General features: G+C 33.2%; 3 protein-coding genes across 3 annotated transcripts; 2 read left to right on the top strand and 1 right to left on the bottom strand.

Moving 5' to 3' along the window:
- Positions 1-2,230: 2,230 nt before the first annotated feature.
- Positions 2,231-6,442, top strand: LOC144574696 (protochlorophyllide-dependent translocon component 52, chloroplastic-like). Its single transcript, XM_078324722.1, has 7 exons — positions 2,231-2,761; positions 3,309-3,496; positions 3,655-3,750; positions 4,074-4,245; positions 4,723-4,926; positions 5,571-5,764; positions 6,019-6,442. Exons 1-7 carry the CDS (start codon positions 2,276-2,278, stop codon positions 6,272-6,274), a joined length of 1,596 nt encoding a protein of 531 aa, XP_078180848.1. The 5' UTR covers positions 2,231-2,275; the 3' UTR covers positions 6,275-6,442.
- Positions 6,443-11,909: 5,467 nt separating this feature from the next.
- Positions 11,910-13,846, bottom strand: LOC144574960 (uncharacterized). Its single transcript, XM_078325071.1, has 3 exons — positions 13,114-13,846; positions 12,251-12,322; positions 11,910-12,153 (listed from the first exon to the last, which is right to left on the bottom strand). Exons 1-3 carry the CDS (start codon positions 13,744-13,746, stop codon positions 12,151-12,153), a joined length of 708 nt encoding a protein of 235 aa, XP_078181197.1. The 5' UTR covers positions 13,747-13,846; the 3' UTR covers positions 11,910-12,150.
- A 7,431-nt stretch (positions 13,847-21,277) lies between these two features.
- LOC144574593 (protein TEEBE-like) lies at positions 21,278-24,158 on the top strand. The gene is made up of 5 exons (XM_078324585.1): positions 21,278-21,455; positions 22,013-22,293; positions 22,545-22,761; positions 23,130-23,456; positions 23,795-24,158. Exons 1-5 carry the CDS (start codon positions 21,371-21,373, stop codon positions 23,989-23,991), a joined length of 1,107 nt encoding a protein of 368 aa, XP_078180711.1. The 5' UTR covers positions 21,278-21,370; the 3' UTR covers positions 23,992-24,158.
- The last annotated feature ends 1,779 nt before the right edge of the window (positions 24,159-25,937 follow it).

Here is a 25,937-nt window from a genome sequence, read left to right on the forward strand (position 1 = left end):
TTGTGACTCAAAATATCTATAGTAATACTAATATCATAAACTATCGATCTTTTTCTATTTAAAATATCTTCAACATCATAACATAATTTATCTTTTTTCTATTTAAATTTCAAAATAACCTAGAAATTGAAAAGAAAAAAAAATCATACTTCTAGTAAAATAAACAGATGATCCTTGAAGAAATTCTTGTTAGTCCCTAAAATTTTCATAATTTAGCAATTATTTATTTGATTTATCATCAGTTAAAAAAAAACCAAGAGCAAAATGAAAAAATTATTATAGCAGACCTAAATTTGATATAATGTAATATTCATCAAAATTAAACAATATCTTCACCATTTATTTATTTTAAAGCTCATATAAATTGAAAAAAAACCAGCAAATGTTGCATAGCGGGCGTTATTTGCGCTATAGCGTCCGTAACTCAAATAGCGCGTTATTTGGCATAGCTTAGCGTTTAGAGTCCAAAAACGCTATAGCGCGCTATTTAGAACACTGTGTTTTACTGAAAGTTGTAATTATGTCTGAGAAGTTTTTATTCATGTAACATAAAGTATTTATCCATGTAGCATAAAGTATTTATCATTATGTCTGAGAAGTATTTATCATTAGGTGAGGGGATTGTTTATTTAATGGTTCCTAGTTGCGCGGGGACAATCCAAAAAAACAAAGAAATTTTGTGCGGGGATAACTGATAAGTATTTATGAGGTGATTGTTTATTTAATGATCTCCAGTTGTGCGTGGACAATTCAAAAAAAAAAAAAAAAAAATTTGTGCGGGGATAATTGATGGATTGATTTGTTCAGTCATAAATAGAAATTATTGTATAGGGATTAATACTTTGCAAATCCAAGATAAATATTTTGATGCTTCAAGTTAAATACTAACAATTTCTGCGGAGTATTAATGATTGAGCGGTCCCCCCATGACTTTTTTTGACACTTAGTGCGGGGTTTTTTGCGGGGATAGACCTGCGGAGATTGTTATCATGATCCATTTTTAATATGGACGAGATCGAATTTTGATACTTTTTTCTCCCTTGATTCATCTTTGCACCAAGAGCTTTGATTTTTTTTCTTTCTTGTCACAATTTTATGTTATGCAATTTATTTAACAACATTACGAAGTTTTATGGAGTGATTCTTTTTGCGATTTCAAAACGTAATATTTTATGAAGTTTTAATAAAAAATTATAAATTGAATAAATGCGAGATTTCTTTAAATTTAGAAGGATAAACATGATAATATAAATATAAATATCAGAAGAAGCAGTACGTAATTTTGAGATTTTTTTTTTAATATACATGAAATTCGTCCTATATTTTTTTGTATGTAGTGCATATGCCCTCCAATGCAATGGGTCGTGCTTAAATTTGTTTTCCAAAATGTTTGACATTATATAAGTATTGTTATCATAAAATTAAATACGATAATGGTATGGGATTTAGCTCGCAACCAAAAACCATTAATTATCAGCTCAATTCTTGTTAATATTTAAGGTAGGAAATATGGAGACTTGTACAACCATGTTAATTAGATGCTGATACTTCTTGCAGGGAACATAGAAATCACTTAAATCGAGAAAATATTAATTGTTCTATTTAACATGTAACAAATAGTATTTTTTTTTCTTCCTTTAGTTATTAAAAAAGTCTATTTGTTCTGTGTCCGTCAGTCAGACGGAAAAAAAATATATGGGTGAGGGATATTACGTACATGTTCATCGAATGATTATCAAAATTAAAAAAGATACATATTATAAATTTTAACAAAATTAAAAAAGATACATATTACATGTTCATCGAATGAACACCTACTTAATTTCTTCCCTAGTGAACTATAATATAGTATTAAAAAAAAATAAACGAACAATATTACGAATAAAAATAACGCTAGATTTAGAACCTACTTCTTAATTATAAAGTTTTAATGGGTGTTGGCAAAATTTTGCCATTATGAAAAAAAAAATCAAGAATTTCGCGGTACCCATCGCGAGTTCCCGACCAATACACGATCTCGCTTCTCGGCCTCAGATTGAATTCATATCCCCTAAGGTAACATAAATATTTCATTGTAAATCCAGACCGTCAAATCAAAATTCACACGAATATTAAAGAGGACCCGTGCATTGTACCTCTGGCATGATTGGCCCGGATTCAGATCGGACGGTATGGATCTAAACATATATATATATATATATTCTATCACCTGAGAGGCTCAGAGGATATAGACTCCCGCTCTCAGACCTCTCTCTTCTGTCTCCCATTGTCACTAATGGAGTCCCTACGCCTCTTCTCCCTCCCAACCTCACGCCTCTTCCCTTACCCTTCTCTCTCCTCCTTCCCGTTCCAACCCTCTTCTACGTCCTTCCAGCCTCCCCCTTCGCCTATCCCCCGCCAGTTTACTAGACTCCACGTGTCCACTTCTCCCTCCTCTACCACCACCACCTCACCAAACCCAACCCCCACATCGGAAACCTTTGATTGGTTCTCTCATTGGTATCCCCTAGGTCCTATATGCGACCTCGACAAGCGCGCACCAAAGGCCAAGACAGTGTTGGGACTGGATGTGGTGGTCTGGTGGGACCGGGTCGAAGGTGCATGGAAGGTGTTTGATGATAAGTGTCCCCACCGTCTCGCACCTCTCTCTGAAGGCCGTGTCGACCCGCAAGGTAGGCTTCAGTGTGTGTATCATGGATGGTGCTTTGATGGTGCCGGCGCTTGCAAGTACATCCCCCAGGCCCCATCGCTTGGACCTCCAGTGAGTTCATCTTTCTGTTACATATCTTAAAAGTTGTAGTGAGAAATGCTTGGGAATTGTGGTTTATTGTATTATGTTTATACCCTGAGAATATATTTGTATACTAACTAACTAACAGGTGGATACAGAAGTTGCTGCGAAGTAAGGTTGATTTTATTAGTTTCACATATTCATATTATGCCTGTCCAATTATTATAGGAAGCAACTAATTGAGTTAGGCATGTAATTGGATTGAATTGTGGACCTTCAGACCCCATCCTAGACAAATTATGATTTAGAAAGCATAATTAGTAGAGATAATAATTTCAATTTTTATATCCTCCACACCACTATTCAGTAATTTTGCAAAACTTGCTTTTTGGGAAGATTCATACTCAGAATTAAGTTAAATAATTTTGACAAAGAGTTCAAAGGAAAATCCTTATTTAATTTGTTGTGCTCTCTGAACCATTTTGGTTGGGGAGGTTGGGGCCTTGGGGAGGCTTCCACAGTTGCACTGCTTCATCCAGTACTTTTTTATATGTGCTGTCTCATGTAATATATTTAGGTACATAAGAATGAAAAGGCCTGTGTTGCTGTTTACCCATGTGTTGAACAAAACAAAATTTTGTGGTTTTGGCCCAACACTGATCCTCGTTACAAAGATATTTTGAACGAAAAAAAACCTCCATATATTCCGGAGCTGGATGATCCATCATTTACAGCTACAATGGGGACACGAGACCTTCTATATGGGTAAATTAATTCTTGTTTTTCATTGCTTTGCTAATCTTAAGTACTCCAAATTGATGCATTGGATGGAAAGATCAATAGGAAGCTCTTGTGTTTCTTTATCTTTTTCAATTTATGATTTATGTATATATTGTTGTTGATATTAGTTACTGATATTGCAGATATGAAGTTCTGACAGAGAACCTCATGGATCCATCTCATGTTCCCTATGCACATCATGGGTTGATGAACGTTAAGAAACGTGTGGACCCTGGAAGATATGTATCTGCACTAAATTTCAATCATTTAAAACTTTATCACATGGGGAAACCAAGAAGTTAAATACCAAGTTTTAGAATTATGCCGTTTACCTGTGTATGCCTAAATTTTATTGTTGACTAGTTTTATGTTAGCTACTCCTTTCTGGTTTAACTAAAGAAATCCAATAGAGGACAAAATATTTAGGAGCCACTAGTTATGAACGAGTGAATCGGGTATTTGTCATATAATAATGATGTTGGCCCCAAAACAATAAAATTTGTTACCAGACCACTGCTTGCAGTAATCGAAACTCTGAAGACTTTTTATTTTGTTTCTTCACAGTTGAAACAGATAGAGAAGGAGGTGCACCAATTGAGATAACAATAGAGAAGTTAGATATAAACGGCTTCCTTGCAAAGCAGGAAACGGGATACTTTAAGTTTGTTCCCCCATGCCTCTTTTATGGTTCAGCATCAAAAAAACTCTCTGTTACTTCTCCAAGTTCGAAAGAGGTACTCATGTATATACATTTCTTTCTTGTAGTAGCACTACCAAAAGGGGCGGATCTACTGCTTCGCTATTTTAAAATTTGTAATCATTTATCGAAATTTAATTGATTTTCTTTTCTTTAAAAAGCATTTATATGGTTCAGCCCTCATAAATTGCTAATGTGTGTATGTAGACTAGTTAAAATTTCACTTTGTGATGATGGAGACTTGGGTTCAAATTCCGACTATTATTACACATATGTACTTTAAGTTTCAATTCCCCCCCCCCCCCCATCGCCCCTGACTATCATCTGATTGGCATGGTATAAGCTTTTATTCTTAGAAGAGTTTAATAGTAAGGGTACAATTTTTTTCCCCTAAATACGTAGTTAGGACTGAATTAAGGCATACAAGGAAATGGTGCCATGGTGGTTGTGGCTAATTAATATGACCCAGCAAAAGAAGAGAATCTGGCATCTTAAGAATTTTCTTTCTTTTCAGGAGGCATTGACCAAAACCACTGACAAAGAACCAAGATTTATGCTCATATTCATGTGTGTTCCAGTCAGTCCTGGTAAGAGCAGAGTTGTATATGCTTTTCCAAGGAATTTTGCTGTTTGGTTGGATAAAATCATCCCTAGATGGTATTACCATATTGGACAGAATCTCATCTTGGATTCAGATCTTTACCTTCTCCATTTGGAGGTACGTACGCTATCATTTTTATTTAAGTATTAATTATTTTTGTAAAGTACTTTCAAGTAAATTTTGTTTTAAAACCTAGCATCTATTTAATGCACCATTACTCTGGTAGACAGAGTGAGCTTTTTTGTTTCTCAATGGCAATGGGGAAGGATTTGTTGTCATAAAACCAAACTTTGCCAAAACTGTCCCAATAGACATTTCTCGGCATATACATTTTTCAGCATATACCCCTGAAAAATTGCAGGAGTCTCACGTATATCCTGAAAAAAAATGCAGATAAAATTTTAATGTAAACCCTACGAAGAACAAAATTATCCTATTTTCGACTTTAACCCTATTACTTGAATGATGCCCCAAGTACTCCCCCATTCTTCATTCCTCTAGAAAAGATGAAAAAGAGGCTTAATTTGGGCATTAATTTTAAAAAGATGGTAGGAGAGGGGTATGTTGGCATTTCCTATTTTTAGAAGAAAAAATGAGATATTTGTCTCTTTGCCGGGGTTGTATTTGTATACATTTATTCATTATTTTGTCTGTTGAAGCCTGCTCTAAATTATACCTCCATAAACCTTATTTGATCAAATTTCCCTTTTGACTCTATTTCAATTAAGGATTGCACTCGATTTATCCTATTGTATAAGCAGGAACGCAAGCTTGCTTCAGCTGGAAATTCAAATTGGCACAAGGCTTGTTATGTGCCAACAAAATCAGATGCTATGGTAATTGCCTTTAGAAGTTGGTTTAGGAAGTATTCAAACAACCAACTCAATTGGGGAAGTTTGAATCAAGCACCACAGCTGCTGCCCTCTACTCCCCCCAGAGAACAGCTCCTGGATAGGTAGTGAAAATTATAAAGATAATGCAACATTTATTTTTTCATTCATTTCAAGAAGAAAAAAAGGTCTCTTTTTTAATTTATTTGTGATCTACCATATTTCCTCTTTATGTAGTCCATTTAAGCATAGTATGTGTTGTGCTTTACTTATTATAAAATGTTTCAATTTCTGGCAGCCGTTGCCAGGATTTCAAAAAAAACAAAATGTTTGAATTATATGGTCAATTACACAATATGCTTTTGTATATTTTTTTCAGATATTGGTCACATGTTGTGCAATGCACAAGCTGCAGTGGGGCCCTGAAAACACTGAAAGCCATTGAGGTGTCTTTGCAAGTCGTCTCAGTAGCCATTATCGGGTTCTTTGCTGTTGCAAAACAGAGCTTAGTCTCAAATATTGCAAAGACTACTGTTATCTCAGTTGCGGTTTTGTGTTTTGCCGCCTCTCGTTGGCTCTCTCATTTCATCCATAAGACCTTCTATTTCCATGATTATAACCATGCTTTTAAATAATTCTCCTGGCAGTAATTTAGAATTTAAAATGTAAAAACTAATTGATCAACTTTTCTTATGTCATAGCATAGCAGAGAGGTCAGAGATGTGTTATGTATATAAGCACTATAATACGGAGCGAGAACCTTGTGTAATGTGTATAGATTATAGAATTATACTTTTATTTTTCCTTAGACCATCTACATCCCTGAAATTCTTGGAGTTTCTAATCTAAAACTGTTTATCAACTCTAATCCCTAATCCCTTAGTTCTTTTTATTTATAGCTTTTCTCTTTAGTTCTATTTATTTTTTTTGCTTTTCCTTTTTTTTTTATATCAAACTTTTATGGGAGTCAGAGCTGTATCAGCAGGTCATGCAGAAGAGATTAAGATGATCTCTAACATAAAATTCTATGGACTACTATTATATTCATGTAAAAGTTGATTAACTTTGCACGTTGTATTTAATATAGTCAGACGCGAGTAGAACTAGGTGTTCCAAAGCTTATCAAGTTCTTTGGTGAGCTTAACTTCAAAATATATCGGAATAATTTTGACCAACGAATCCAAACTATTTAAGCTGATTTACTTCACAAGTGATATATTTACATACAAAATTTATAAATTTTCAAATTAATTTAGTATAAAATCAAGCACTAAAAAAATAGATTTGTAAGTTAATTTTAATGCATTCATTTTTTATTATTTTTTTACCGTTTGAATTTAAACTAATGAATACTTTTTTTTTATAAATTTTGTATGAAAACGCATCACTTACGAAGTATATGAGTTTCAATAATTTGAATTCGTTATTTGAAACCATTCCGGAAACTTTTGGAGTTAAACTCACCAGAAAAAACTTGGAACACCCTTGTTCTACTCGCCAGGCGTATGGCTTCATATAATACCTGCCGGCGAGATCCAAATGTCATTTCTTTTTATTTTCAACAATAGTTCCAAGCTATTTTCAACAATAATTACGAAGTATGGCTAGGATCGGTTGTTGGTGCAAATTAAAGAGAAAAGAATGTAGGTTTGAATTAAGTTTACTTAAATATTTTCTGTCAGTTGAGAGAATAGAGGGGCAAGAGGTACTTGTATATATAGGCCGTTAGGGCTTGTTGAGTTTAATCACAACATTTCCTGGGATCATTCTTAATTAATATATATAATATTCCAGTTGATCTTATATATCATGTGCGCATTTTTATCTGAAACGATATGAATCTATGACTTTGGTGCATTATTATTAGACGCCGGCAAGAAGTATCATTTGATCTTCTATTAATTTTCCTGTTGAAACAGATTATATTATTATTATTTTTTTATGTTGAATAAAAGAGGACAACTGAGCATATTGTGACGCAATTATAGCTTATGACTTCTCTTTTTAATTATTAAAAGGTTTGAATATGTTGTATTTCTAATTAATGAAGTAGCAATTGATGTACATAATTAGTTGTTATTTAGTTAGATGCAATAGCGAGAGGAGAAGTCGGGGCATGTTGGGTGCTTTTTTAGTTTTACTGGCTAAGCTTTTTAATAGTTGATCTACATTGTAATTATTTTTTGGAGAAAAGGTTATGATCCACAGACCTTTGTCCACCATTTGTCCACAGAGTTGATTGGATCAGGTTTAAACTGTCACTAACTTCCCTATTTTAACTCTCCGCCTCTAACTTTTTTATTTTAAACAACCGCTTCCAACTTTTCTAAAGGGCTTTCAAATAAAAAAAATCATGATCTCATCGTCTTGTCTCGTCTGATCTTTCTCCTTCCCCTTGCCTCTCCGACCCCATCTATACCTCCACCTCCCGCTCTTTCTTCGACGAACTTGTCTCCATTTCAGATCTGGTGAAATCAGCCAGTTCGATTTGGAGAGGCAGAAATCGCGAGGTTTAGGATCTGACCATGATTTCTCACGAAGATGTACAGATTTGATTACGATTGCATCTTACTTGGAAGCAGCGACTAAAAAATTTACTTACGGTTGCATCTCACGAAGAACATAGCGAAATTTAAATCTAGTGAGTTATTTCTTTATTTTTGTTGAATTTGTTGTTTGATTTGATGCAGTAACGAATCTAACATTGTTTTGAACTTTTATTTGAATTTGTTGTTTGATTTGATGCAATAAGGGATCTTGTAATTATTTATTTATTTCTGTTGAATTTCAATATGGAGGAGATATGAGGAGATGATCTGAGAGAGGCGACATGGATGAGAGATGATAGAGAGGCGATATGGAGTATTTATCTATTAATTTTACAGTATTTTCCCTGTTAATTTTACAGTATTCATCTTGTGATTTTACAGTATTCATCTTGTGGAAATCTGGAGGAAAGAGATGATAGAGAGGTGATATGGAATATTGATCTGTTAATTTCACAGTACTACCCCTGTTAATTTTATAGTATCCATCTTGTGAAAATATGGAGTAGTGATCTTGTCATTTTACAGTATTCACCTTGTTAATTTTACAGTGTTCATCTTGTAAAAATATGGAGAAAAGAGATGATAAAGAAGCGATATGAAGTATTGATCTTGTCATTTTACAGTATTCACCTGTTAATTTTACAGTATTCATATTGTGATTTTATAGTATTCATCTTGTGAACAGTTACTAATGTTTAACAATGTGGTTGTGAATATTTGATGTATTGATGATTTATAGTTTGCATCTGTTAGTTTTACTGTTTACTTTTTTAAATTTATAGTATTGAATTTTATAGTGTGTTTATCTCAGTTTTATAGTGTTTTAGTTTTCAGATTTACTGTTTTATAGTTTGCATCTGTTAGTTTTATAATTTACATTTGAAAATTTTACATTATTGAAGTTTTATAGTTGGCATCTTTATGTTTTACAGCATGTGTAGTTTTAATTTATAGGATATAGATGCATATATAAATATTAATAATTGAAGAAAATTTGATTCAAAAAAATTAAAATTAATTTAATTTTGAAAAAGAAAATTTGATTCAAAAAATTAATTTTGTATAATTTCCGAGATTATTTTGAAAAAACTGCAAGTTTGATAAGTAGTTCAATTTTAAAATGTTATAGAAGATTTTAAAACTGTCATTAACTGTAAGTTAGAGAAGTACATCAAGTGGTCCCGCATCAAATACAGTTAGTTTGACAAGTTGTGCAAGTACACAAAATGGTCCCGCTGAATGTTAGAAACTTAAAGTGTATTTTTTGTAAAATTTGTTATACAAGTTACAACATTGAATTAGTAATTTTACAGGATTGATGCAAATCAAATGACAGTTTTTCTACGGCCATTTTTTTTAATACCCCAAAAAAAAAGAAAAATATTAAAAATAACCTCTGTTTTGGATTTTTTTCATATATGCCCTGACCGCCTGAAAACGGGGCGGGCCAAAATTTTAGCAAACCGCCCATTGTATGGGCGCTTCATGCCATTACCAAACCGCCCATATAATGGGCGGTCCACTTTTTCTTTTCTTTTTTTTTCTTTTTTTTAAGTTTTGTTTTTTTTTAAACAAATTTTTTTTTATTTTTTTTATTTTTTGTATTGAAATATTAGAAATATTGAATATATTTCTTTAAAAATAGATGAAATACAATATAATTTAATTTATTAGAAAGACTACAACAAATAACCCAGATCAATATTTTTCAGGCCGGATTTTTCGCGGCTGTAAGAAAAATTAATATATTTCTTTATGTGTTATTGGACAAAAATAAAAATGCTTAGATTCCGAGTAATTGATCCCGGTTCAAAAGTTACTTCTATGTAATCTAGAAAATATTATAATCCTTCTAGGACATTTAATTTATAAAAAGTTGTATCTATTTTTGAAAAAAAATAAAAACTTTAAGTTATTTAATAATTGTTATTCAAAAAGAATTCTCAAAATAGATACAACTTTTTATAAATTAAATGTACTAGAAGGATTATAATATTTTTTAGATTACATAGAAGTGACTTTTGAACCGGGATCAATAACTCGGAATCTAAGCATTTTTATTTTTGTCCAATAACACATAAAGAAATATATTAATTTTTCTTACAGCCGCGAAAAATCCGGCCTGAAAAATATTGATCCGGGTTATTTGTTGCAGTCTTTCTAATAAATCAAATTATATTGTATTTCATCTATTTTTAAAGAAATATATTCAACATTTCTAATATTTCAATACCAAAAATAAAAAAATAAAAAAATTTCTGTTTAGAAAAAAAACTTAAAAAAAAAAAAATTAGAACCCCAAACCGCCCAAGCCTGGGGCGGTTCATTTTTTTTTTTTTTTGAAAGTTTTTTTTTAAACAGAAATTTTTTTATTTTTTTTATTTTTTGTATTGAAATATTAGAAATGTTGAATATATTTTTTTAAAAATAGATGAAATACAATATAATTTGATTTATTAGAAAGACTGCAACAAATAACCCGAATCAATATTTTTCAGGGCGGATTTTTCGCGGTTGTAAGAAAAATTAATATATTTATTTATGTGTTATTGGGCAAAAATAAAAATGCTTAGATTCCGAGTTATTGATCCTGGTTCAAAAGTCACTTCTATGTAATCTAAAAAATATTATAATCCTTCTAGTACATTTAATTTATAAAAAGTTGTATCTATTTTGAGAATTCTTTTTGAATAACAATTATTAAATAACTTAAAGTTTTTATTTTTTTTCAAAAATAGATACAACTTTTTATAAATTAAATGTCCTAGAAGGATTATAATATTTTCTAGATTACATAGAAGTAACTTTTGAACCGGGATCAATTACTCGGAATCTAAGCATTTTTATTTTTGTCCAATAACACATAAAGAAATATATTAATTTTTCTTACAGCCGCGAAAAATCCAGCCTGAAAAATATTGATCCGGGTTATTTGTTGTAGTCTTTCTAATTAATTAAATTATATTGTATTTCATCTATTTTTAAAGAAATATATTCAATATTTCTAATATTTCAATACAAAAAATACAAAAAATAAAAAAAAATTTGTTTAAAAAAAAAACAAAACTTAAAAAAAATAAAAAAAAATAAAAGAAAAAGTGGACCGCCCATTATATGGGCGGTTTGGTAATGGCATGAACCGCCCATACAATGGGCGGTTTGCTAAAATTTTGGCCCGCCCCGTTTCCAGGCGGTCAGGGCATATATGAAAAAAATCCAGAACAGAGGTTATTTTTAATATTTTTCTTTTTTTTTGGGGTATTAAAAAAAATGGCCGGTTTTTCTATGAACAAACTGTGGACAATTAGACCCTTCCTATTTTTTTGGTTGCAATGATCATTTGGTCTAGGTAACGTCCTTGTACAGTTTTTCTTATATCAATATATTTTAGTGTAAATTTTTCACTAATCCTTAAAAAAAATGTTGTATTTCATTATTTTATAATAAAATTAAAAGATTTAAGCAAATTAATAGGAAACATTTATCAGTTTAGATCACTTGATGTTTAGATCACTTCAAAAAAAAAAAACATTTCATTATTTCCCTGCAAGGACTGGAAACCTTCTATTCAATTTAATTTTCTCTTTTTTTTTTCTTTTCCCTTTTTTATTATCATTTATTTATGAAAGGAGTCAGAACTGTGTCAGTATGTCCTGCAGAAGAAATTCACACGATCTTAAACATAAATTTGATAAACTACTATTCATGTAAGAGTCGATTAATGCAGGTCGTATTAAATTGACACGCATTCATATAATACTTGAAGGCAAGATTCTGCCATTTCTATTTATTTACAACAATTGTTCCTGGCATTTTTTTTTTTTTTGGGCTTCTTATTTCTTTCATATAAGAAATGGAAACACCACCTGTACAGAAATAAAGTACATACAGATCTATAATGTAAGCTTTTATAACCATAGTGTTGGCAATATCAACATCTTGAAGGTATACAGCATTATCCTTTACTGCAAATAAATAAAATGGGTATTAGTTTATGTATGACAAAAATGAAAACCAACTTGTAATAATTACAAAAATAAGAAAGAAAAAAAATAGTCAAACCTCAGGATAGCAATCTTGACGAACAATCTTTTGAGTTTTGGGATTCACATTCAATGAGCAAGAAATATTTCCCTAATAAAAGGAAAACACAACAACATCAATCAATGAACATGTATATGAAACACAGGTATCACTTATATTTTTTTTTTTGTTCTTTTTTTGGTTTGAGGAGATTGGGGTTGCACTATTTTCTTGTCAGACTTGATTTACGACACAGGAATAATATCCCTTATCGAACAAGGAATAAAATTCCTTATCACAGTATTGTTTGTAGCAGGTACACAAGATATAGCACTAAGATTTTGGACTAGATATTGATGTTGTTTTAAGTCACTGAGGGTTTGTTTGTCAATATTGGGTTTTTCTGTAGGGGGAAGGGTAGTTCTCAAAAAGAAAAGGTATGTTTTTTTTAAAAGAGCCAGTATAAACCAGTCTTGTACCAGTGTGGGCCAGAAAGAGACTCTTTTGTATTACATGAACATGTTATTCATCATGTGCAAGCCAGAATTGGTAAACCTTTGCAACCAAAGTACCAATTCCGGTACCTGTGTATACAGCCCAACCAGCTACTCACTACTATGTTTTGAAATTTTGAATATTTGTAACTCCTATTCCCTGCAACATTTAGAAAATTTTATAAGGCTAATCAACTTACAAACAGACCCATGTACAATTAAGAATAATTCTAAAGCTCATAACTTTGATTTACTTAATTAGCAGCATTAATGGAACCAATCCACCAGTTAATCCCATAAAGGACTCACAAAAAAAAATTCCAAAACAAACTCATCATTTCCCAAATTTCCAACTAATTAGAACATAGTTGATAAAGAGAAAGAAAATACAGTAAAAAAAAAAGGTACCTTAACCGGGATTTCAGCAAAGATCAGACTGAGAGATCCTTCGACCTTAGTAACAGTATCCAACGGCACCGACCCCTTCGCCAGGTCCTGAATCAAATACACTAATTCATCCAAAACTCTGACCCCATCTAGGTGCAGCTCAGCCTCCAAAGTCGACCCTCCCCTCGCCTGAACCCTTCCCCCAGCCGCATTGACAGAGCCAAGGTGCCTACCCCGGTAACTCACCGAAGAAACAACCGATTTGTAATCAAGAGCGAAGAAATCAGGATTCTGTACATTCAACTTGAGTTTCAAAGTTAGATCGAACGCGGCACGAGGCGGCGGGGAGATGTGGAGATGTTCAAGGTGGAGATGCGTGACGTGGACGGTGGGGTCCGAGGGCCAGAGGAGGAGGAAGAGAGAGAAAGCGAGGAGGAGAAAGAACAAAGAGGAGAGGAAAGAGATGAGGCAGAGAGAGCAGGAAGTGAAACAAAGGTTGCGACGGCGGCGGCGACGGAGGCGGAGGCAGAGAACTGGGTAGGAGGGGATGAGGAGGTACGAATTGGGATCTTGGAAGGAGGAGGAGGTGTAATAGGAGGGGAGAAGTGGCTCTGTGTCTGCCGCGTGGGGTCGGATCGGCGGGTCGGTAGCCATCGGCGATTGGTGGAGGCGAGACTGAGAGATGATTGAGTTGTGTGAGGCGTGTGGAGGTGGGCTTTGGTGCTGCCATGGATGTGGATGTTGAGGTGATTTCTGAATACAGATCATGTACCGCAAATTTTGAGTTTAGATCCCACCGTCCGATTTGCTCTGGGATGAATATTAAATGGGCCCGTACTTTCGAGCGCGGACCGGATTGGCTTGGATTCTTATCGGACGATTCAGATCTAAACTCAAAATTTGAGTTACTTTAGGAAATTCGGACTAGGTGATTTCGTGCGGCGAAGGTGTTGGTGCGTTTTGTGGGCCCCAGTGTACGTCGGAGTGCAAAAAAAGAAAAAGAATTGAGTGGTATGAAATAAATATTGAGCTTTTTTATTTCAAGTAATGGTGTGATAAATAAAAATATTAAGTTCTCTAAAGATTTTCTAAATTTGTGGGGCAATTTTCCCCAACTGAAAGAATAATCGCGACAAATTCTACTAATTAAAATTATCCACAAGTATTTCAGAGAAAATAGTCACAACATTGGAAACGCTATTCTCTGCGGAGTTTTTCCGTGCGGTGCTGTGCGGCGCTATTAATCAGGTCCGTTCATTTCGGATCGGATGGACTGGATTAAGGGTTCACCAAATTTTGAGTTTTTTTAAAATTCGGGCAAGATTTGATCTGGTTCGTCCGATTCAAAACGAACGGACCAGATTAAAAGCACCGCACGGAAAAACTCCGCAGATGATACTTTTCCACAACATTGGGTGTGAATTATTTATAAATAAAGAAAATATGTCAATGACATAGAGAACCAAATCAGAGAGACTGAGAGAGAGTGTCAGAATTTGTAGAAACTCTTTCTCATGAAAAAAAATGATACTTCTGCTTTTGTGCCTTCGTTTTTTTAGGTTGAATTCCAAATTGGAATCAGTTTTAGTCCAGTTAGATAATCTGGACTTGTCTGTCAAATTGTCTTAGATATAAATATACAATTTTATTTTTCTTATGGTCAAGTTTTTAAATTTTGCACTCAAATTATTACAACAAAAAAAATTTCTCATTCGAACTTGTAACTTTCCACATTGAGAGTTGGAGATCATGTACCTTTATTACTAAATCTCATACTATTTTTTTTCTTTTTTGACAAAAGGAAATGTAGAAATCTAGCTTCCAATTTTCATTGATCTTAACACATACAAGAAGTGTCTGATTTTACGGAGACTACTTATAAATATACAAATTTGTAATATAGTTCCAAGAAAGATAGCAATTTACACATCTTAGCCCAAGAAAAAGGATCATATTCTGTCCTACGGACATGCTTTGAGTTTCAAAACTTAGTTACATACAAGTTGCTCGCGCGTTCATGTGTATGTTAAAGATAAAAATATAGATTCATGTTTATAAGCTCTTTGGTGAATTTAATTCTAAAATTCGTTGGATTAATTTCAAATGACAAATCAAAACTGTTGAAACCGATCTACTTCACAATTAATGTATTTACATGTCAATTTTTTTTTAATTAAATTAATTTAGTATAGAATCAAAAGGTCAAAATATAATAAAAAAAATAAATGTATTAAAATTAATTTATAAACCTTCTTTTTATTGACCACTTGATTTTATATTAAATTAATTCAATCACTCATGAATTAGATCAGTTTTAAAAATTTGAATTTGTCAATTAAATTCAATTTGATATGTTTTGAGATAAGTTACCGATACTCTAGTGAGGACAAGAATACCATAGTTCTCCTCAGATAAATTAACTTTATTATATATTTATGTATCATTTATGATTAATTAGTTAGGGTGTATCTCAAAGTTTTCAATTTTTTCCATAATGAAGAGATGTTAATTCTGAATCACATTTTAATATTTGAATACGTCATAATAAATAATAAAAATTGAAGATGACTATATAATATATGAGGAGGGTTCAAATGTCTTCATTTTTTGTGTCTTAAAACTTTAATAACTCAAGATTTAAAACTTAAAACTCAAAATAAAACCATTAGATGTGATCTATATTATTTTCTCTGTGTGCTCATAAAAATTATCACATTTCAATTTTGTTTTTATGTGAATCAATAAGTTCAAAAATCAACGTCTAGAAATCATCCAAATTAGTGCATTTTTTACAAGCTCTTGATGACAATCAAAATAAAATTGAAATGTCATAATTTTTTACATGTGCATAGATAAAATGACGTAGATCATATCCAACGGTTTTATTTTGATTTTTAAGTTTTAAATTTTGAATTATTAAAGTTTTAAAAAATGAAGACATGGTGGAGACACAAAAAATAGAGATGGAGAGGAGAAGGTATTTTTGTAGAACACGACAAGAGTAAAAGAGGGCAATTTTTTAGAAGAGCGTAAATGAAATATGAAGAAGACGGTGGAAAGTTCTGAGAAAGTCAACTACAGTGGAAAAGGGGACTCATTTGTCAGAGAGTAGCTTATCTTTGAAAATAAATCACCAAACGTTCAAAACAAATCAAACGGTGGAGAAATAGAATGTTACCGTAGATGACACTGTTCATCTACAGTAACCGGGATCGTAGATTATATCTGTAGATAGATATAAAGAGTAAGACTATGGTGCTATGGGTTGTACAGGGGATTACGGTGCTACGGCTTAATATTTGAGTTTTTAAAATTCTAATAGTTGATTTGAATTGTTTATCTTGTTCTTCATATTAATATGTGTTTGGAGATCAAATTTTACATTTTTTGAAAAAAATTTACTATTTTTTTAGATAGGTAGAAAATCAAACATAATTTTTTAGATCAAGTGATTTTCTACCTATCTAAAAAAATAGTAAATTTTTTTCAAAAAATGTAAAATTTGATCTCCAAACACATATTAATATAGAGAACAAGATGAACAGTTTGGATCGACCGTTAAGATTTTGAAAACTTGAATATTGAGCCGTAGCACCGTAGCCTTACTCGATATATAATATGGCATTTTGTACTTCTGTATATGTAAAATAAAATGTTGCATGCCTCGAGTATCACAACATTTTTTCATGCTACTATATGTCAGCCCCAACAAAACTATTGGATCTGATGAAATGCATCGGAGTAAATTTAGACAGTTATTTCATGGATTTCAAACCCGAAAGGAAAATGATCAGTTATTACCATTTAACCCTTTGACAGTTTAATGAGAAATAGCAGAGTGAAAGTCATGCACTAATATTGAATCTTTGTGTTTGTGTACAATTTTGGTTGCTTATGCCATGTATCAAAATAAATTAAAGAAGTACGCCTGCTTCGGAGCACAAAATTATTTGAAGAAGTGGATAGCCTGCAGGGAAAAATAATCATCTTCTAATTTCGGTTGGTGTTTTGAGCAATACATATGGGGATAATATATATTTGTTTGAAGTGATGATTCCGTAGCTTTTATTTTCATTATGGTAGCTTATATAGTGAGTTTCAGATAAATTTTGTTGGAGATTGTTTTTTGTCACGAATTGATCACTTAAGTTTAATTTGTTCTTCTCAAGTCATTAAATTTTTCATTTGTTCTAATCAAATTACTCTGTATATTTTCTGCATAAAATATCATCAATGAGAGAGAACACTAAAAAAAGTATAGAGACCAAAAGTTAGCCACGCCACTTTGATCTGCTAATTATTTGTGGGCTTTATTTTCACCTATATCAATTAATGGGCTTAAGGCGAAAGAAAATGGTTCGGCTGGATTTCATCTCTGATTCTCAGAATAATTTTTGACACCTCAATTATAGTTTCTACCCAATACACAAAAATAATTCGAAATTCATAAACCACAAACAAAAGTAATTTGATGAGAAGTTGAGAACAGACAAGTTATTATTGTTATTAATGTATTTTGGAGGAAACTTGGTTAAAGAGAAAGAGAAGAGGATTTCGGAAATAAATTGTGTGAAATATAGTGATTAATTTATTGTTAATTTATTTTTGAATAGTTTTTACTATTTTCTAAATAGATACAGAATTATTATTTTGAGATGGCCTATAATCTTATAAAAATATAAAATTTTGTCATCAAATATATTTTAATATATAAATTACATTAAACGGTTTAAATCGACTATTTGAATTTTAAAATAGAGATAAAAATGAGAGACACGGTCCAGTAATCATGATAACATTTCATTAAGTATTATTTAAGGAAAACCGTTGGTCCAGCAAAGCGGCAAAGTTTGATCTGAAAATTTATTTTTCCCTCCGAGGTTAGTCAAGTCTGACAATAGGAGCAGTCCATGTGGCAAATGCTCATTGGTTAAGGTGCTGTTGTGAATAGTTGAGTACAGACACAAGGACCGATGCTTCAGGCTCTAGACCCCACAACCAACACATGAACACAGCTGAGCATTTATGTTTACGCGCTGCCAGCCAAACAAATTCTTGACGTCCTACGGAATAACAGACAAATGAGAATTTAAACGCAAAAAAAATGAGAATTGATATCAAACGCCTCAATTTCTCGAAAAGAGAGGTCTTTCTTGAGAGTCCGGCTAATATAACATCAGTGTTATATGACACTAATTTTAAAATCAATTAAATAAATTTTGAATAACTAATTCAAATCATTCAAACCAATTTACTTTATGAGTGATGTGTTTACATATAATTTTTTTATATTTTTGAGTTATTTTAGTATCAAATCAAGTGGTAAAAAATGTTGAAAAAATGAATGTATTAAAATTAACTTAAAAACTCACACATTTGACCGCTTGACTTGATACTAAATAAATTCAAAAAATTATAAATTTTGATGTAAACGCACAACTAATGAAGTAGATCGGTTTGAACGGTTTGGATTCACCGTTTGAAGTCGATTCGATAGATTTTGGAGTTAGTGTTATATAGGCTGAAATGACACTGATGTTATACTAGCCGTACTCCTTTCTTAAAGAACAGATATATTTTACTAATTTGATTTCACTACGCAAAACAAAATGTTCTTATTAGAAAAACAGTGTTGTGAGAGATTATATAATCAAAATCTGAATATAAAATTAATTGTAAACATTATAGTTAGGTGACTTAATCTTTAATCTTTCTTTTAAAAAAATAGTTAAACCCTAAACCCTTAACGAGTAAACACCTGTTTTGGGACAGTTCGATATCTAGAGCATACTGGATTCAGTTGCTTCACAAACTGGGTTTAAGTACAATTCATAATAATATTGGCAATCATGTTAGACTATGGGCAAGAACATGAGCTATGCAAACGGAAGAACTCAGGTTGGTGTGGATAACAGCTTGGGCAGCGAGATTATGGTCGTTATGGCGAGAACGGAATAATATAATTTTCAATCAAAAGACAAAGACAGTTAGGATGCTCGTAGAAGAAACGATAAAAGAAGTTAGACTATGGATAGATAATGGATAACGGGTTATAGAGGAACATGAACCCTCTGCTTCTTTTTCTTATTATTATTTTTAGTTCGAGAGTATTATTTCTCATTTAAATGAGTTATGTAATATACTAATGTAGTATTTGAACATTTATAATTAATTTTTTATCAATGCAAAACACTAGAATGGCAATTGCCAACCTACTATCAAAAAAATAAATTCTAATACTTGAAATATCAAATGAAAGAGAAGTGCCCTCAATTATTTTGTGCTCTTTTGAAATCAAGAAGAGGAATAGTGAAAATTCGAGACTTTGATTGAGTGTGAAGAGAAATGTGGAGTTTGATGAAGAAATAAGGAAGAGTAAGTGAGTACGAAAACAAACATTTTTGTTCCAAAAAAAATTAATTTGAAGATAATTTTATCACCAGCATATGATGTGATAAGAGACTCAAATAGCTGTTAAAGTACTTTATCTTAGCTTAAACCCTACACCATTATGAATTGTTTGACAAGATAATAAAGATATATATCTTAGTTCAAATGCCACATTGCTTCATTCTCAATCGTTCTCTAATATCTTTATTTTTGATTTCAAAGTCCAAACAAAAGATCTGAACTACTTAGCATGATATCAACGTTAAAATGTGCTCAGAGATCAAATTTTATATTTTTTGAATTTTATTTTTACTATTTTTTATGAGATGTACAAAATCACTGTTTTTAGAAAAAAACAGTGATTTTGTATCTATCTTAAAATATAGTAAAAAAATTTCAACAAATAAAAAATTTGATCTCTAAGCTCATTGTAACGTGGATATTATGTTGAGCGGTTCATATCTTTTGTTTAAACTTTGAAATAAAAAATAATAATATTGAGATATAAATGAGACAAAGCAAGCATTTTGAGTCCTCTAAAGATATATATACACATCTTAATATCTACACTTATTCAGCTGCCCAACAAGCAAAAGCTAAAAGGATAGATTAGGAGAGCTTTAACAAAATGACTACGAATATATAAAAAAAGAAAGCGGATACAAACAAAAAGACAAGGGTCGTGTTACAGGGTACGGCCCGCCATGAATTCATTCATTGCCCCGGCATGATACGGAAATTTTTTATTGATAGTAATTAACAAAAAAGAAGAGAGGGAAATAGAAAAAGTATAATTATTTGTTTATGAGTAATAAGATCGGTACTGTTTATACCGATTCTAACTTTTTTTTTTTTTTTATGTGTCTTATATTACCGATTCAAACTTTGCAAAAAAAAAAAAAAAGTTAGGATCGGTATGAACAGTACCGATCCTAACTTTGTAAAAAAAAAAAAAAAAAAAAAGTTAGGATCAGTATGAATATTACCGATCTTACTGCTCATAAAAAAATAATTGTACTCTTTCTGTTTCCATCTCTTATTTTCTATTAATTACTATCAATAAAAAATTTCCGCATGATACCCCTGAATCCAAGTCATGTTTACAGTTTTCCTGATATAGTTCCTGTTTCAAATAACTGGACTGCAGACCCCACAAGAACATCAAACTATATGGGACTACGGGAGGCTGGGAGCTGCGAGTCATTGACTTGTTACAGGAACTATATCAAGAACACTTGTTATAGAAAATCCGGACATGAAATCGACGAGTTTTCTCGCCCGACCCGACAGCTCTCTGATGGAATCCACGTGATTTCGGGTAACCTTTTTACTCTCCCTATCCTGTAGCACAAAGCAAGAGGGTCCCGGACTCTAGAATTGTTCAATTTGAATTTACAACCTTTTATTCTAAGAAGACTTACAATGCCAGTCAAAACCCTAGATTGTAGAGATTAAATTCTACTGCTATCACGTTTACGAATTGGACCCCACGGAGGCACGGACCCGTCTTTTCAAGGTCACTCAGCTCCTTGTGTTTCTTTGAAGGGAGAATAAATGGGATCATTTTGCAAAAAAAAAAAAAAAAATGGGATCCGCGTCCTCCCAGGTACCTGATTCAACACAATTAAAACGGACGGTTCAGATTTACTCTTCGGTCAGGATTCGTGATGACAGAGGGGGCAGGATTATTGGTGCTTTGAGATGCGTTCCAATACAATTTTGGACCGTCCGATTCAATTCTACCCAGTCAGGTAACCTGAGGGGATACGAATTCGAATAAATGTTTTTATTTTTTGAGGTGAGGAATAAATGTTGGTCCTTAGAACTAGAAAGCTCTGTTTTTAAAGCGCTCTTCTAGCATTGGATACTCTGGTGAGTTGTGAGAAGCATGACAATGTCTCTCTTCACGCCTCTTGTCACCTTTCTCTGGTTTTGCTTCTCCATTGGCGCTCTCGGAGCTCAAAACCTTGACGGTGTGTTCTTACTTCTTTGTACTTCTTTTGGAGATTTTTGTTTCTCATTGTTCTTTTATGTTAAATGTTTACCTGGGAAGCTACTTCAGATCTCTTCTCTGTTTGGTGTGTTATAGTACTACATTTTCTACTTAGGTGACCGTGACTCCTTGTTTCTATTATATTTCAAGAAACTCCATGAATAGAGGGTTTATGTAGGGTTTAACATGCTTTTTGTTATCTTTGTCGCCTACCACTAAATTTCCACTAATAATTGCTGTACCCTGTTTCCAGACATTTTGATTTCATAAATTAGTTTCAATCAAAAGATTAACTTCGCCGAGAACCCAAGAGTATAATGTAGTACTTGGAGATTATTTTAAATAAACCACTAACCCAAAAAGAAGTTAATATATTTGAGAAATTTTCTTCATAGAACAATCAGACGGTTACAAACAAGGCTAAGCTTCTTTAATTGTAGAAACTTTTTTTATTTTAACAAATTAAAACCCCAGAGAACTAGAGCATGCAGTTCTTCTCCCATTTTAAAATACTATTTTAATTTTATTTGATTTCAGGTCTCCTCCCAAATGGAAACTTTGAGATCAGCCCCCGCAAGGAGAAACTCAACAAGACAGTGCTTATCGGCAAGCATGCCCTTCCCAACTGGATTATTCACGGCCTGGTTGAGTATGTTTCAGGGGGGCCACAACCTGGAGGCATGTTCTTCGCTGTGCAACACGGGGTCCACGCTGTAAGACTTGGAAATGAGGCCTCGATTTCACAGAATATCACAGTCAAGCCAGGATCTTTCTATGCACTCACCTTTGGTGCCACTCGAACCTGTGCGCAGGATGAGGTATGTGCTAACAGTGTTTCAAAATTATCTTGTTTTGGTAATAATTATTGTTAATCCTTAGTGTGTGATGCTCTGTCTTGTGTAATAAAGCAAATAATGCAGAGTTAAATATAGTATATGCAGGAAATGATTTTTGTCTCAATATTTGTAGTATAATTTTGATGTTACAAAACATTCATTTCTCCATGTTTAGAGGATTTTGCTCTCCCTTATCTTCACTAATTTGACCATCTTGACATGCAATTTACTAGGTTCTGCGTGTATCGGTGCCGCCACTTTCAGGGGACATCCCAATTCAAACATTATACAGTACCACACAAGAGGATACATACGCATGGGGATTCAGAGCTACTGGAAAAACTGCCCAGGTCATATTTCACAATGTAGGTGTCCAAGAGGACCCAGCATGTGGACCCCTTCTAGATGCCGTGGCCATAAAGGAACTCCTCCCTCCTTACCCCACGAAAGGTAAATTTTACGATGTCCTAAACTATATTTGCAAGATCGTTATTCTATCTAGTAATGGTGTCTATAACCTGTTACATCAGGCTATGGTAAAATTGGTGCCTATACCAGAAGCACATTTGATATATACCTGTCCCAGCATGATCAAATTGAAAACCTAATTGCCTGTACTTGTACAGGGCATCTACTACGTACAAGTAAAAAAGTGTTGAGAGTATTCAACTATGTGTACCTATGTATCACTGGTTAATTTCATATGTAAATATAATACCATTTACCACTATCCGCAATAAAATACATAATGAATGAAAAGGGCAATTATTTTCTCCAGCTCTTTGTAATTGACAAATATGCCCAAACAAATGTACCAGGTAACTTGGTGAAGAATGAGGGATTCGAGGTGGGCCCACACGTGTTCCCTAACTCCACAGCCGGCATTCTCCTCCCACCCAAGCAGCAGGACAGCACTTCCCCTCTTCCCGGCTGGATCATAGAATCTCTTAAGGCTGTCAGACTTATTGATTCGGCACATTTCTCAGTCCCATATGGCAAGTTTGCAGTAGAGCTTGTCGCTGGTCGTGAGAGCGCCATTGCACAAGTTATTCGCACAGTGCCAAACCACCACTACAATCTCTCTTTTTTGGTTGGTGATGCCAAGAACGGTTGCCATGGGTCGCTTCTTGTTGAGGCTTTTGCAGGTAATGCTTAGGAATAGAATGTCCTCCAATATAATTCACTAAGCACCTATGATGTTTGGTTGAGGCCTAATCTAAGCTGTTATGCCATGTCCTAAGCTATTAAAAAATAGTTGCTTACAATGGAGCTGCTGGGGAGCTAACTCTTAAGCAACTTGGATAGGTGGTTTAAATTTAGAGGCAGTTAATCTGCATTTGTTGGAATAACTGAGGCCTCAACCCTTATTCCATGGTTTAGGCCTCAACCAAAACACCACCTTAGATAAATTTCTGAAGTAAAGAAAATGCAATTTTTTATAGTCCTGACAGCTGGTATTTGTGTCTTATGTAATGTGCAATAGGTAATGCAACTGTGAAGGTGCCTTTTCAATCAAGCTCGAAAGGTGGGTATGCTCTGGCAAGCTTGAAATTTGTGGCGAGTGGATACAGGACCCGACTCACCTTCTACAGCTCATACTACCACACCAAGACCAATGACACAGCTGCACTTTGTGGGCCAGTGATTGATGAAGTTAGAGTTTATCCTCTCAAGCTTTGAGGTTTTAGTTCCGAAAATTAGTCATTCAGTGGTTTGCAGGTCTTATTGGTACGAAAAATTGTAGAATTTACTTTTATGTGTGCTTCGCTTGGATTAAAGACTTTATAGTATGCTATGAGCTCTGTATGAAGTCGGTTGGAATGAAATCTTTGCCTTTTAACAGTCAATCATGGTCAAGTATATCTAGCTTCTTCTTTTTTAAGCACAGGCAATCACCTACTGTTAAATTTCATTACCCAAAAATATTTAAAAATTGTTGGAGGTACAGTTACAGAGGGTTGATGAATGATGATCCAAGAATCAAGATGTTGCAATTCAAATTTGAGTATGCTGACAATTTTGTATCCATATCTCTAATTATGCCCCCTTTGAGTATGTGAGATGGTGTGACAAATTGACATCCTGCTAAATGTTTTGTTTTCTCTCCTTCCACAAGTTCAGCTAAATATATCTAGTTAAGCATCTTGGACACTCCCTTGGGTTTCTTAGTATAACTGTTAACTCTTTTTTGGTCTAAATGTTTCTCCGCGACATTTAAATATACTAAAACTCGATACTGTACTGGTCAGGTACATTATGTGTGGGCTCTTACTGTGCACTAATCAGGTCTAAAAAAAATTTCATTTTTTTTTGTTACTTTTTGAGTGTTTGATTGGGACTTGGGGGTGGTCCGGTTGGCATCGGATGAAATTCAGTCATATGCCAGGTCACGGCCATCCAGTGTGCATCGGACATCGGACTGCCACCACTTCCATTTGATTGAGGTTTTGGTTATATATCAGATCTCAGATATAGTAATTATATAAACAACATTACTATAGATGCCAATATTTCACGGGCTTGGTATCATGCCAGTATATACAGCCATACAGGGATACTCCATTTGTTCCTGTCTCAGATATAGTTTTGACCGCGGTCAAACTATTTTCTGATGTCTCCTACATGATTGCAGTAATGTATGCTTTTCAAGCTATAGGAAAGGACTTTATAGCTTTGGCTGTTGCATATTTTCATGATGGTTCAGTCATCAAAGGAATAAACTCAAAGTTAGACATGATTTTTCATCGCCTGAAAATTTTATACCAACCTGGGTATATCATTTGTTTCAAGAACTAATCATTACTAAAGAAATACTTCTTATTGACATTTATCCTGAATATTTGGTAAGAAAGAATAGTTTTTTTTTTATTATTATCCGAACTAAATCTTCCCCATTTTAATTAAGATGACCTGCCTAACTTAAAATATTTTCAGGTCATTTTAATATATTACAGATTAGTGGAATCAGATCAGAGATGCTGATCTTGTCGGACTGTAGTTTATTGTAAACAATTCTAGATGCTCAAATCGAGTTGTTTTTGTCACCAATTCCTAGACAAATTACGGTATGCAAATTATCCATATCCTTTCTGATATATGTTCTTATGTTATTACATAAATTTGTCAAATTAATGGTTATATAGAATGGTAATAACAGAATAAAAAAAATGATAATATCCAAGAACAGAGCTTGTGTACGATATTACTAAACTGAATTCTTGTTGTTCAATGCTGACAATTAATATAATTTGCCATACAAACAACATTAATACATAACACATGACATTACGGCAAGGCTTGACTCGTATTCTAGGAGGCATAAAATAAATAGAAAAGCACAAACAGATTCAATTTCTAAGAATGATGATTCTGGGACTTAAAGAATTTGGCTTTGTTAGATGCTCTTTCGATTTGCGCCAACTTTTTCTTAACTTCGGGGTCTTTAACTTTGTCATCAAAATGCAGTTTTTCGAGTACTGGTGTATGGGCCAGTAAGAATTTCACAAACATCCAATACATATTTGTGATTCACAAACATCAATAGAGATGTGTGTATCTTGACAAACTTCATATGCTCAAATGCAATGTGTTCCCAATTCGTTGTTTATGTAGCATACAACTCAAAT

Source organism: Carex rostrata, chromosome 23 (genome assembly GCF_964058835.1).
Source record: "Carex rostrata chromosome 23, lpCarRost1.2, whole genome shotgun sequence".
NCBI lineage: Eukaryota > Viridiplantae > Streptophyta > Magnoliopsida > Poales > Cyperaceae > Carex > Carex rostrata.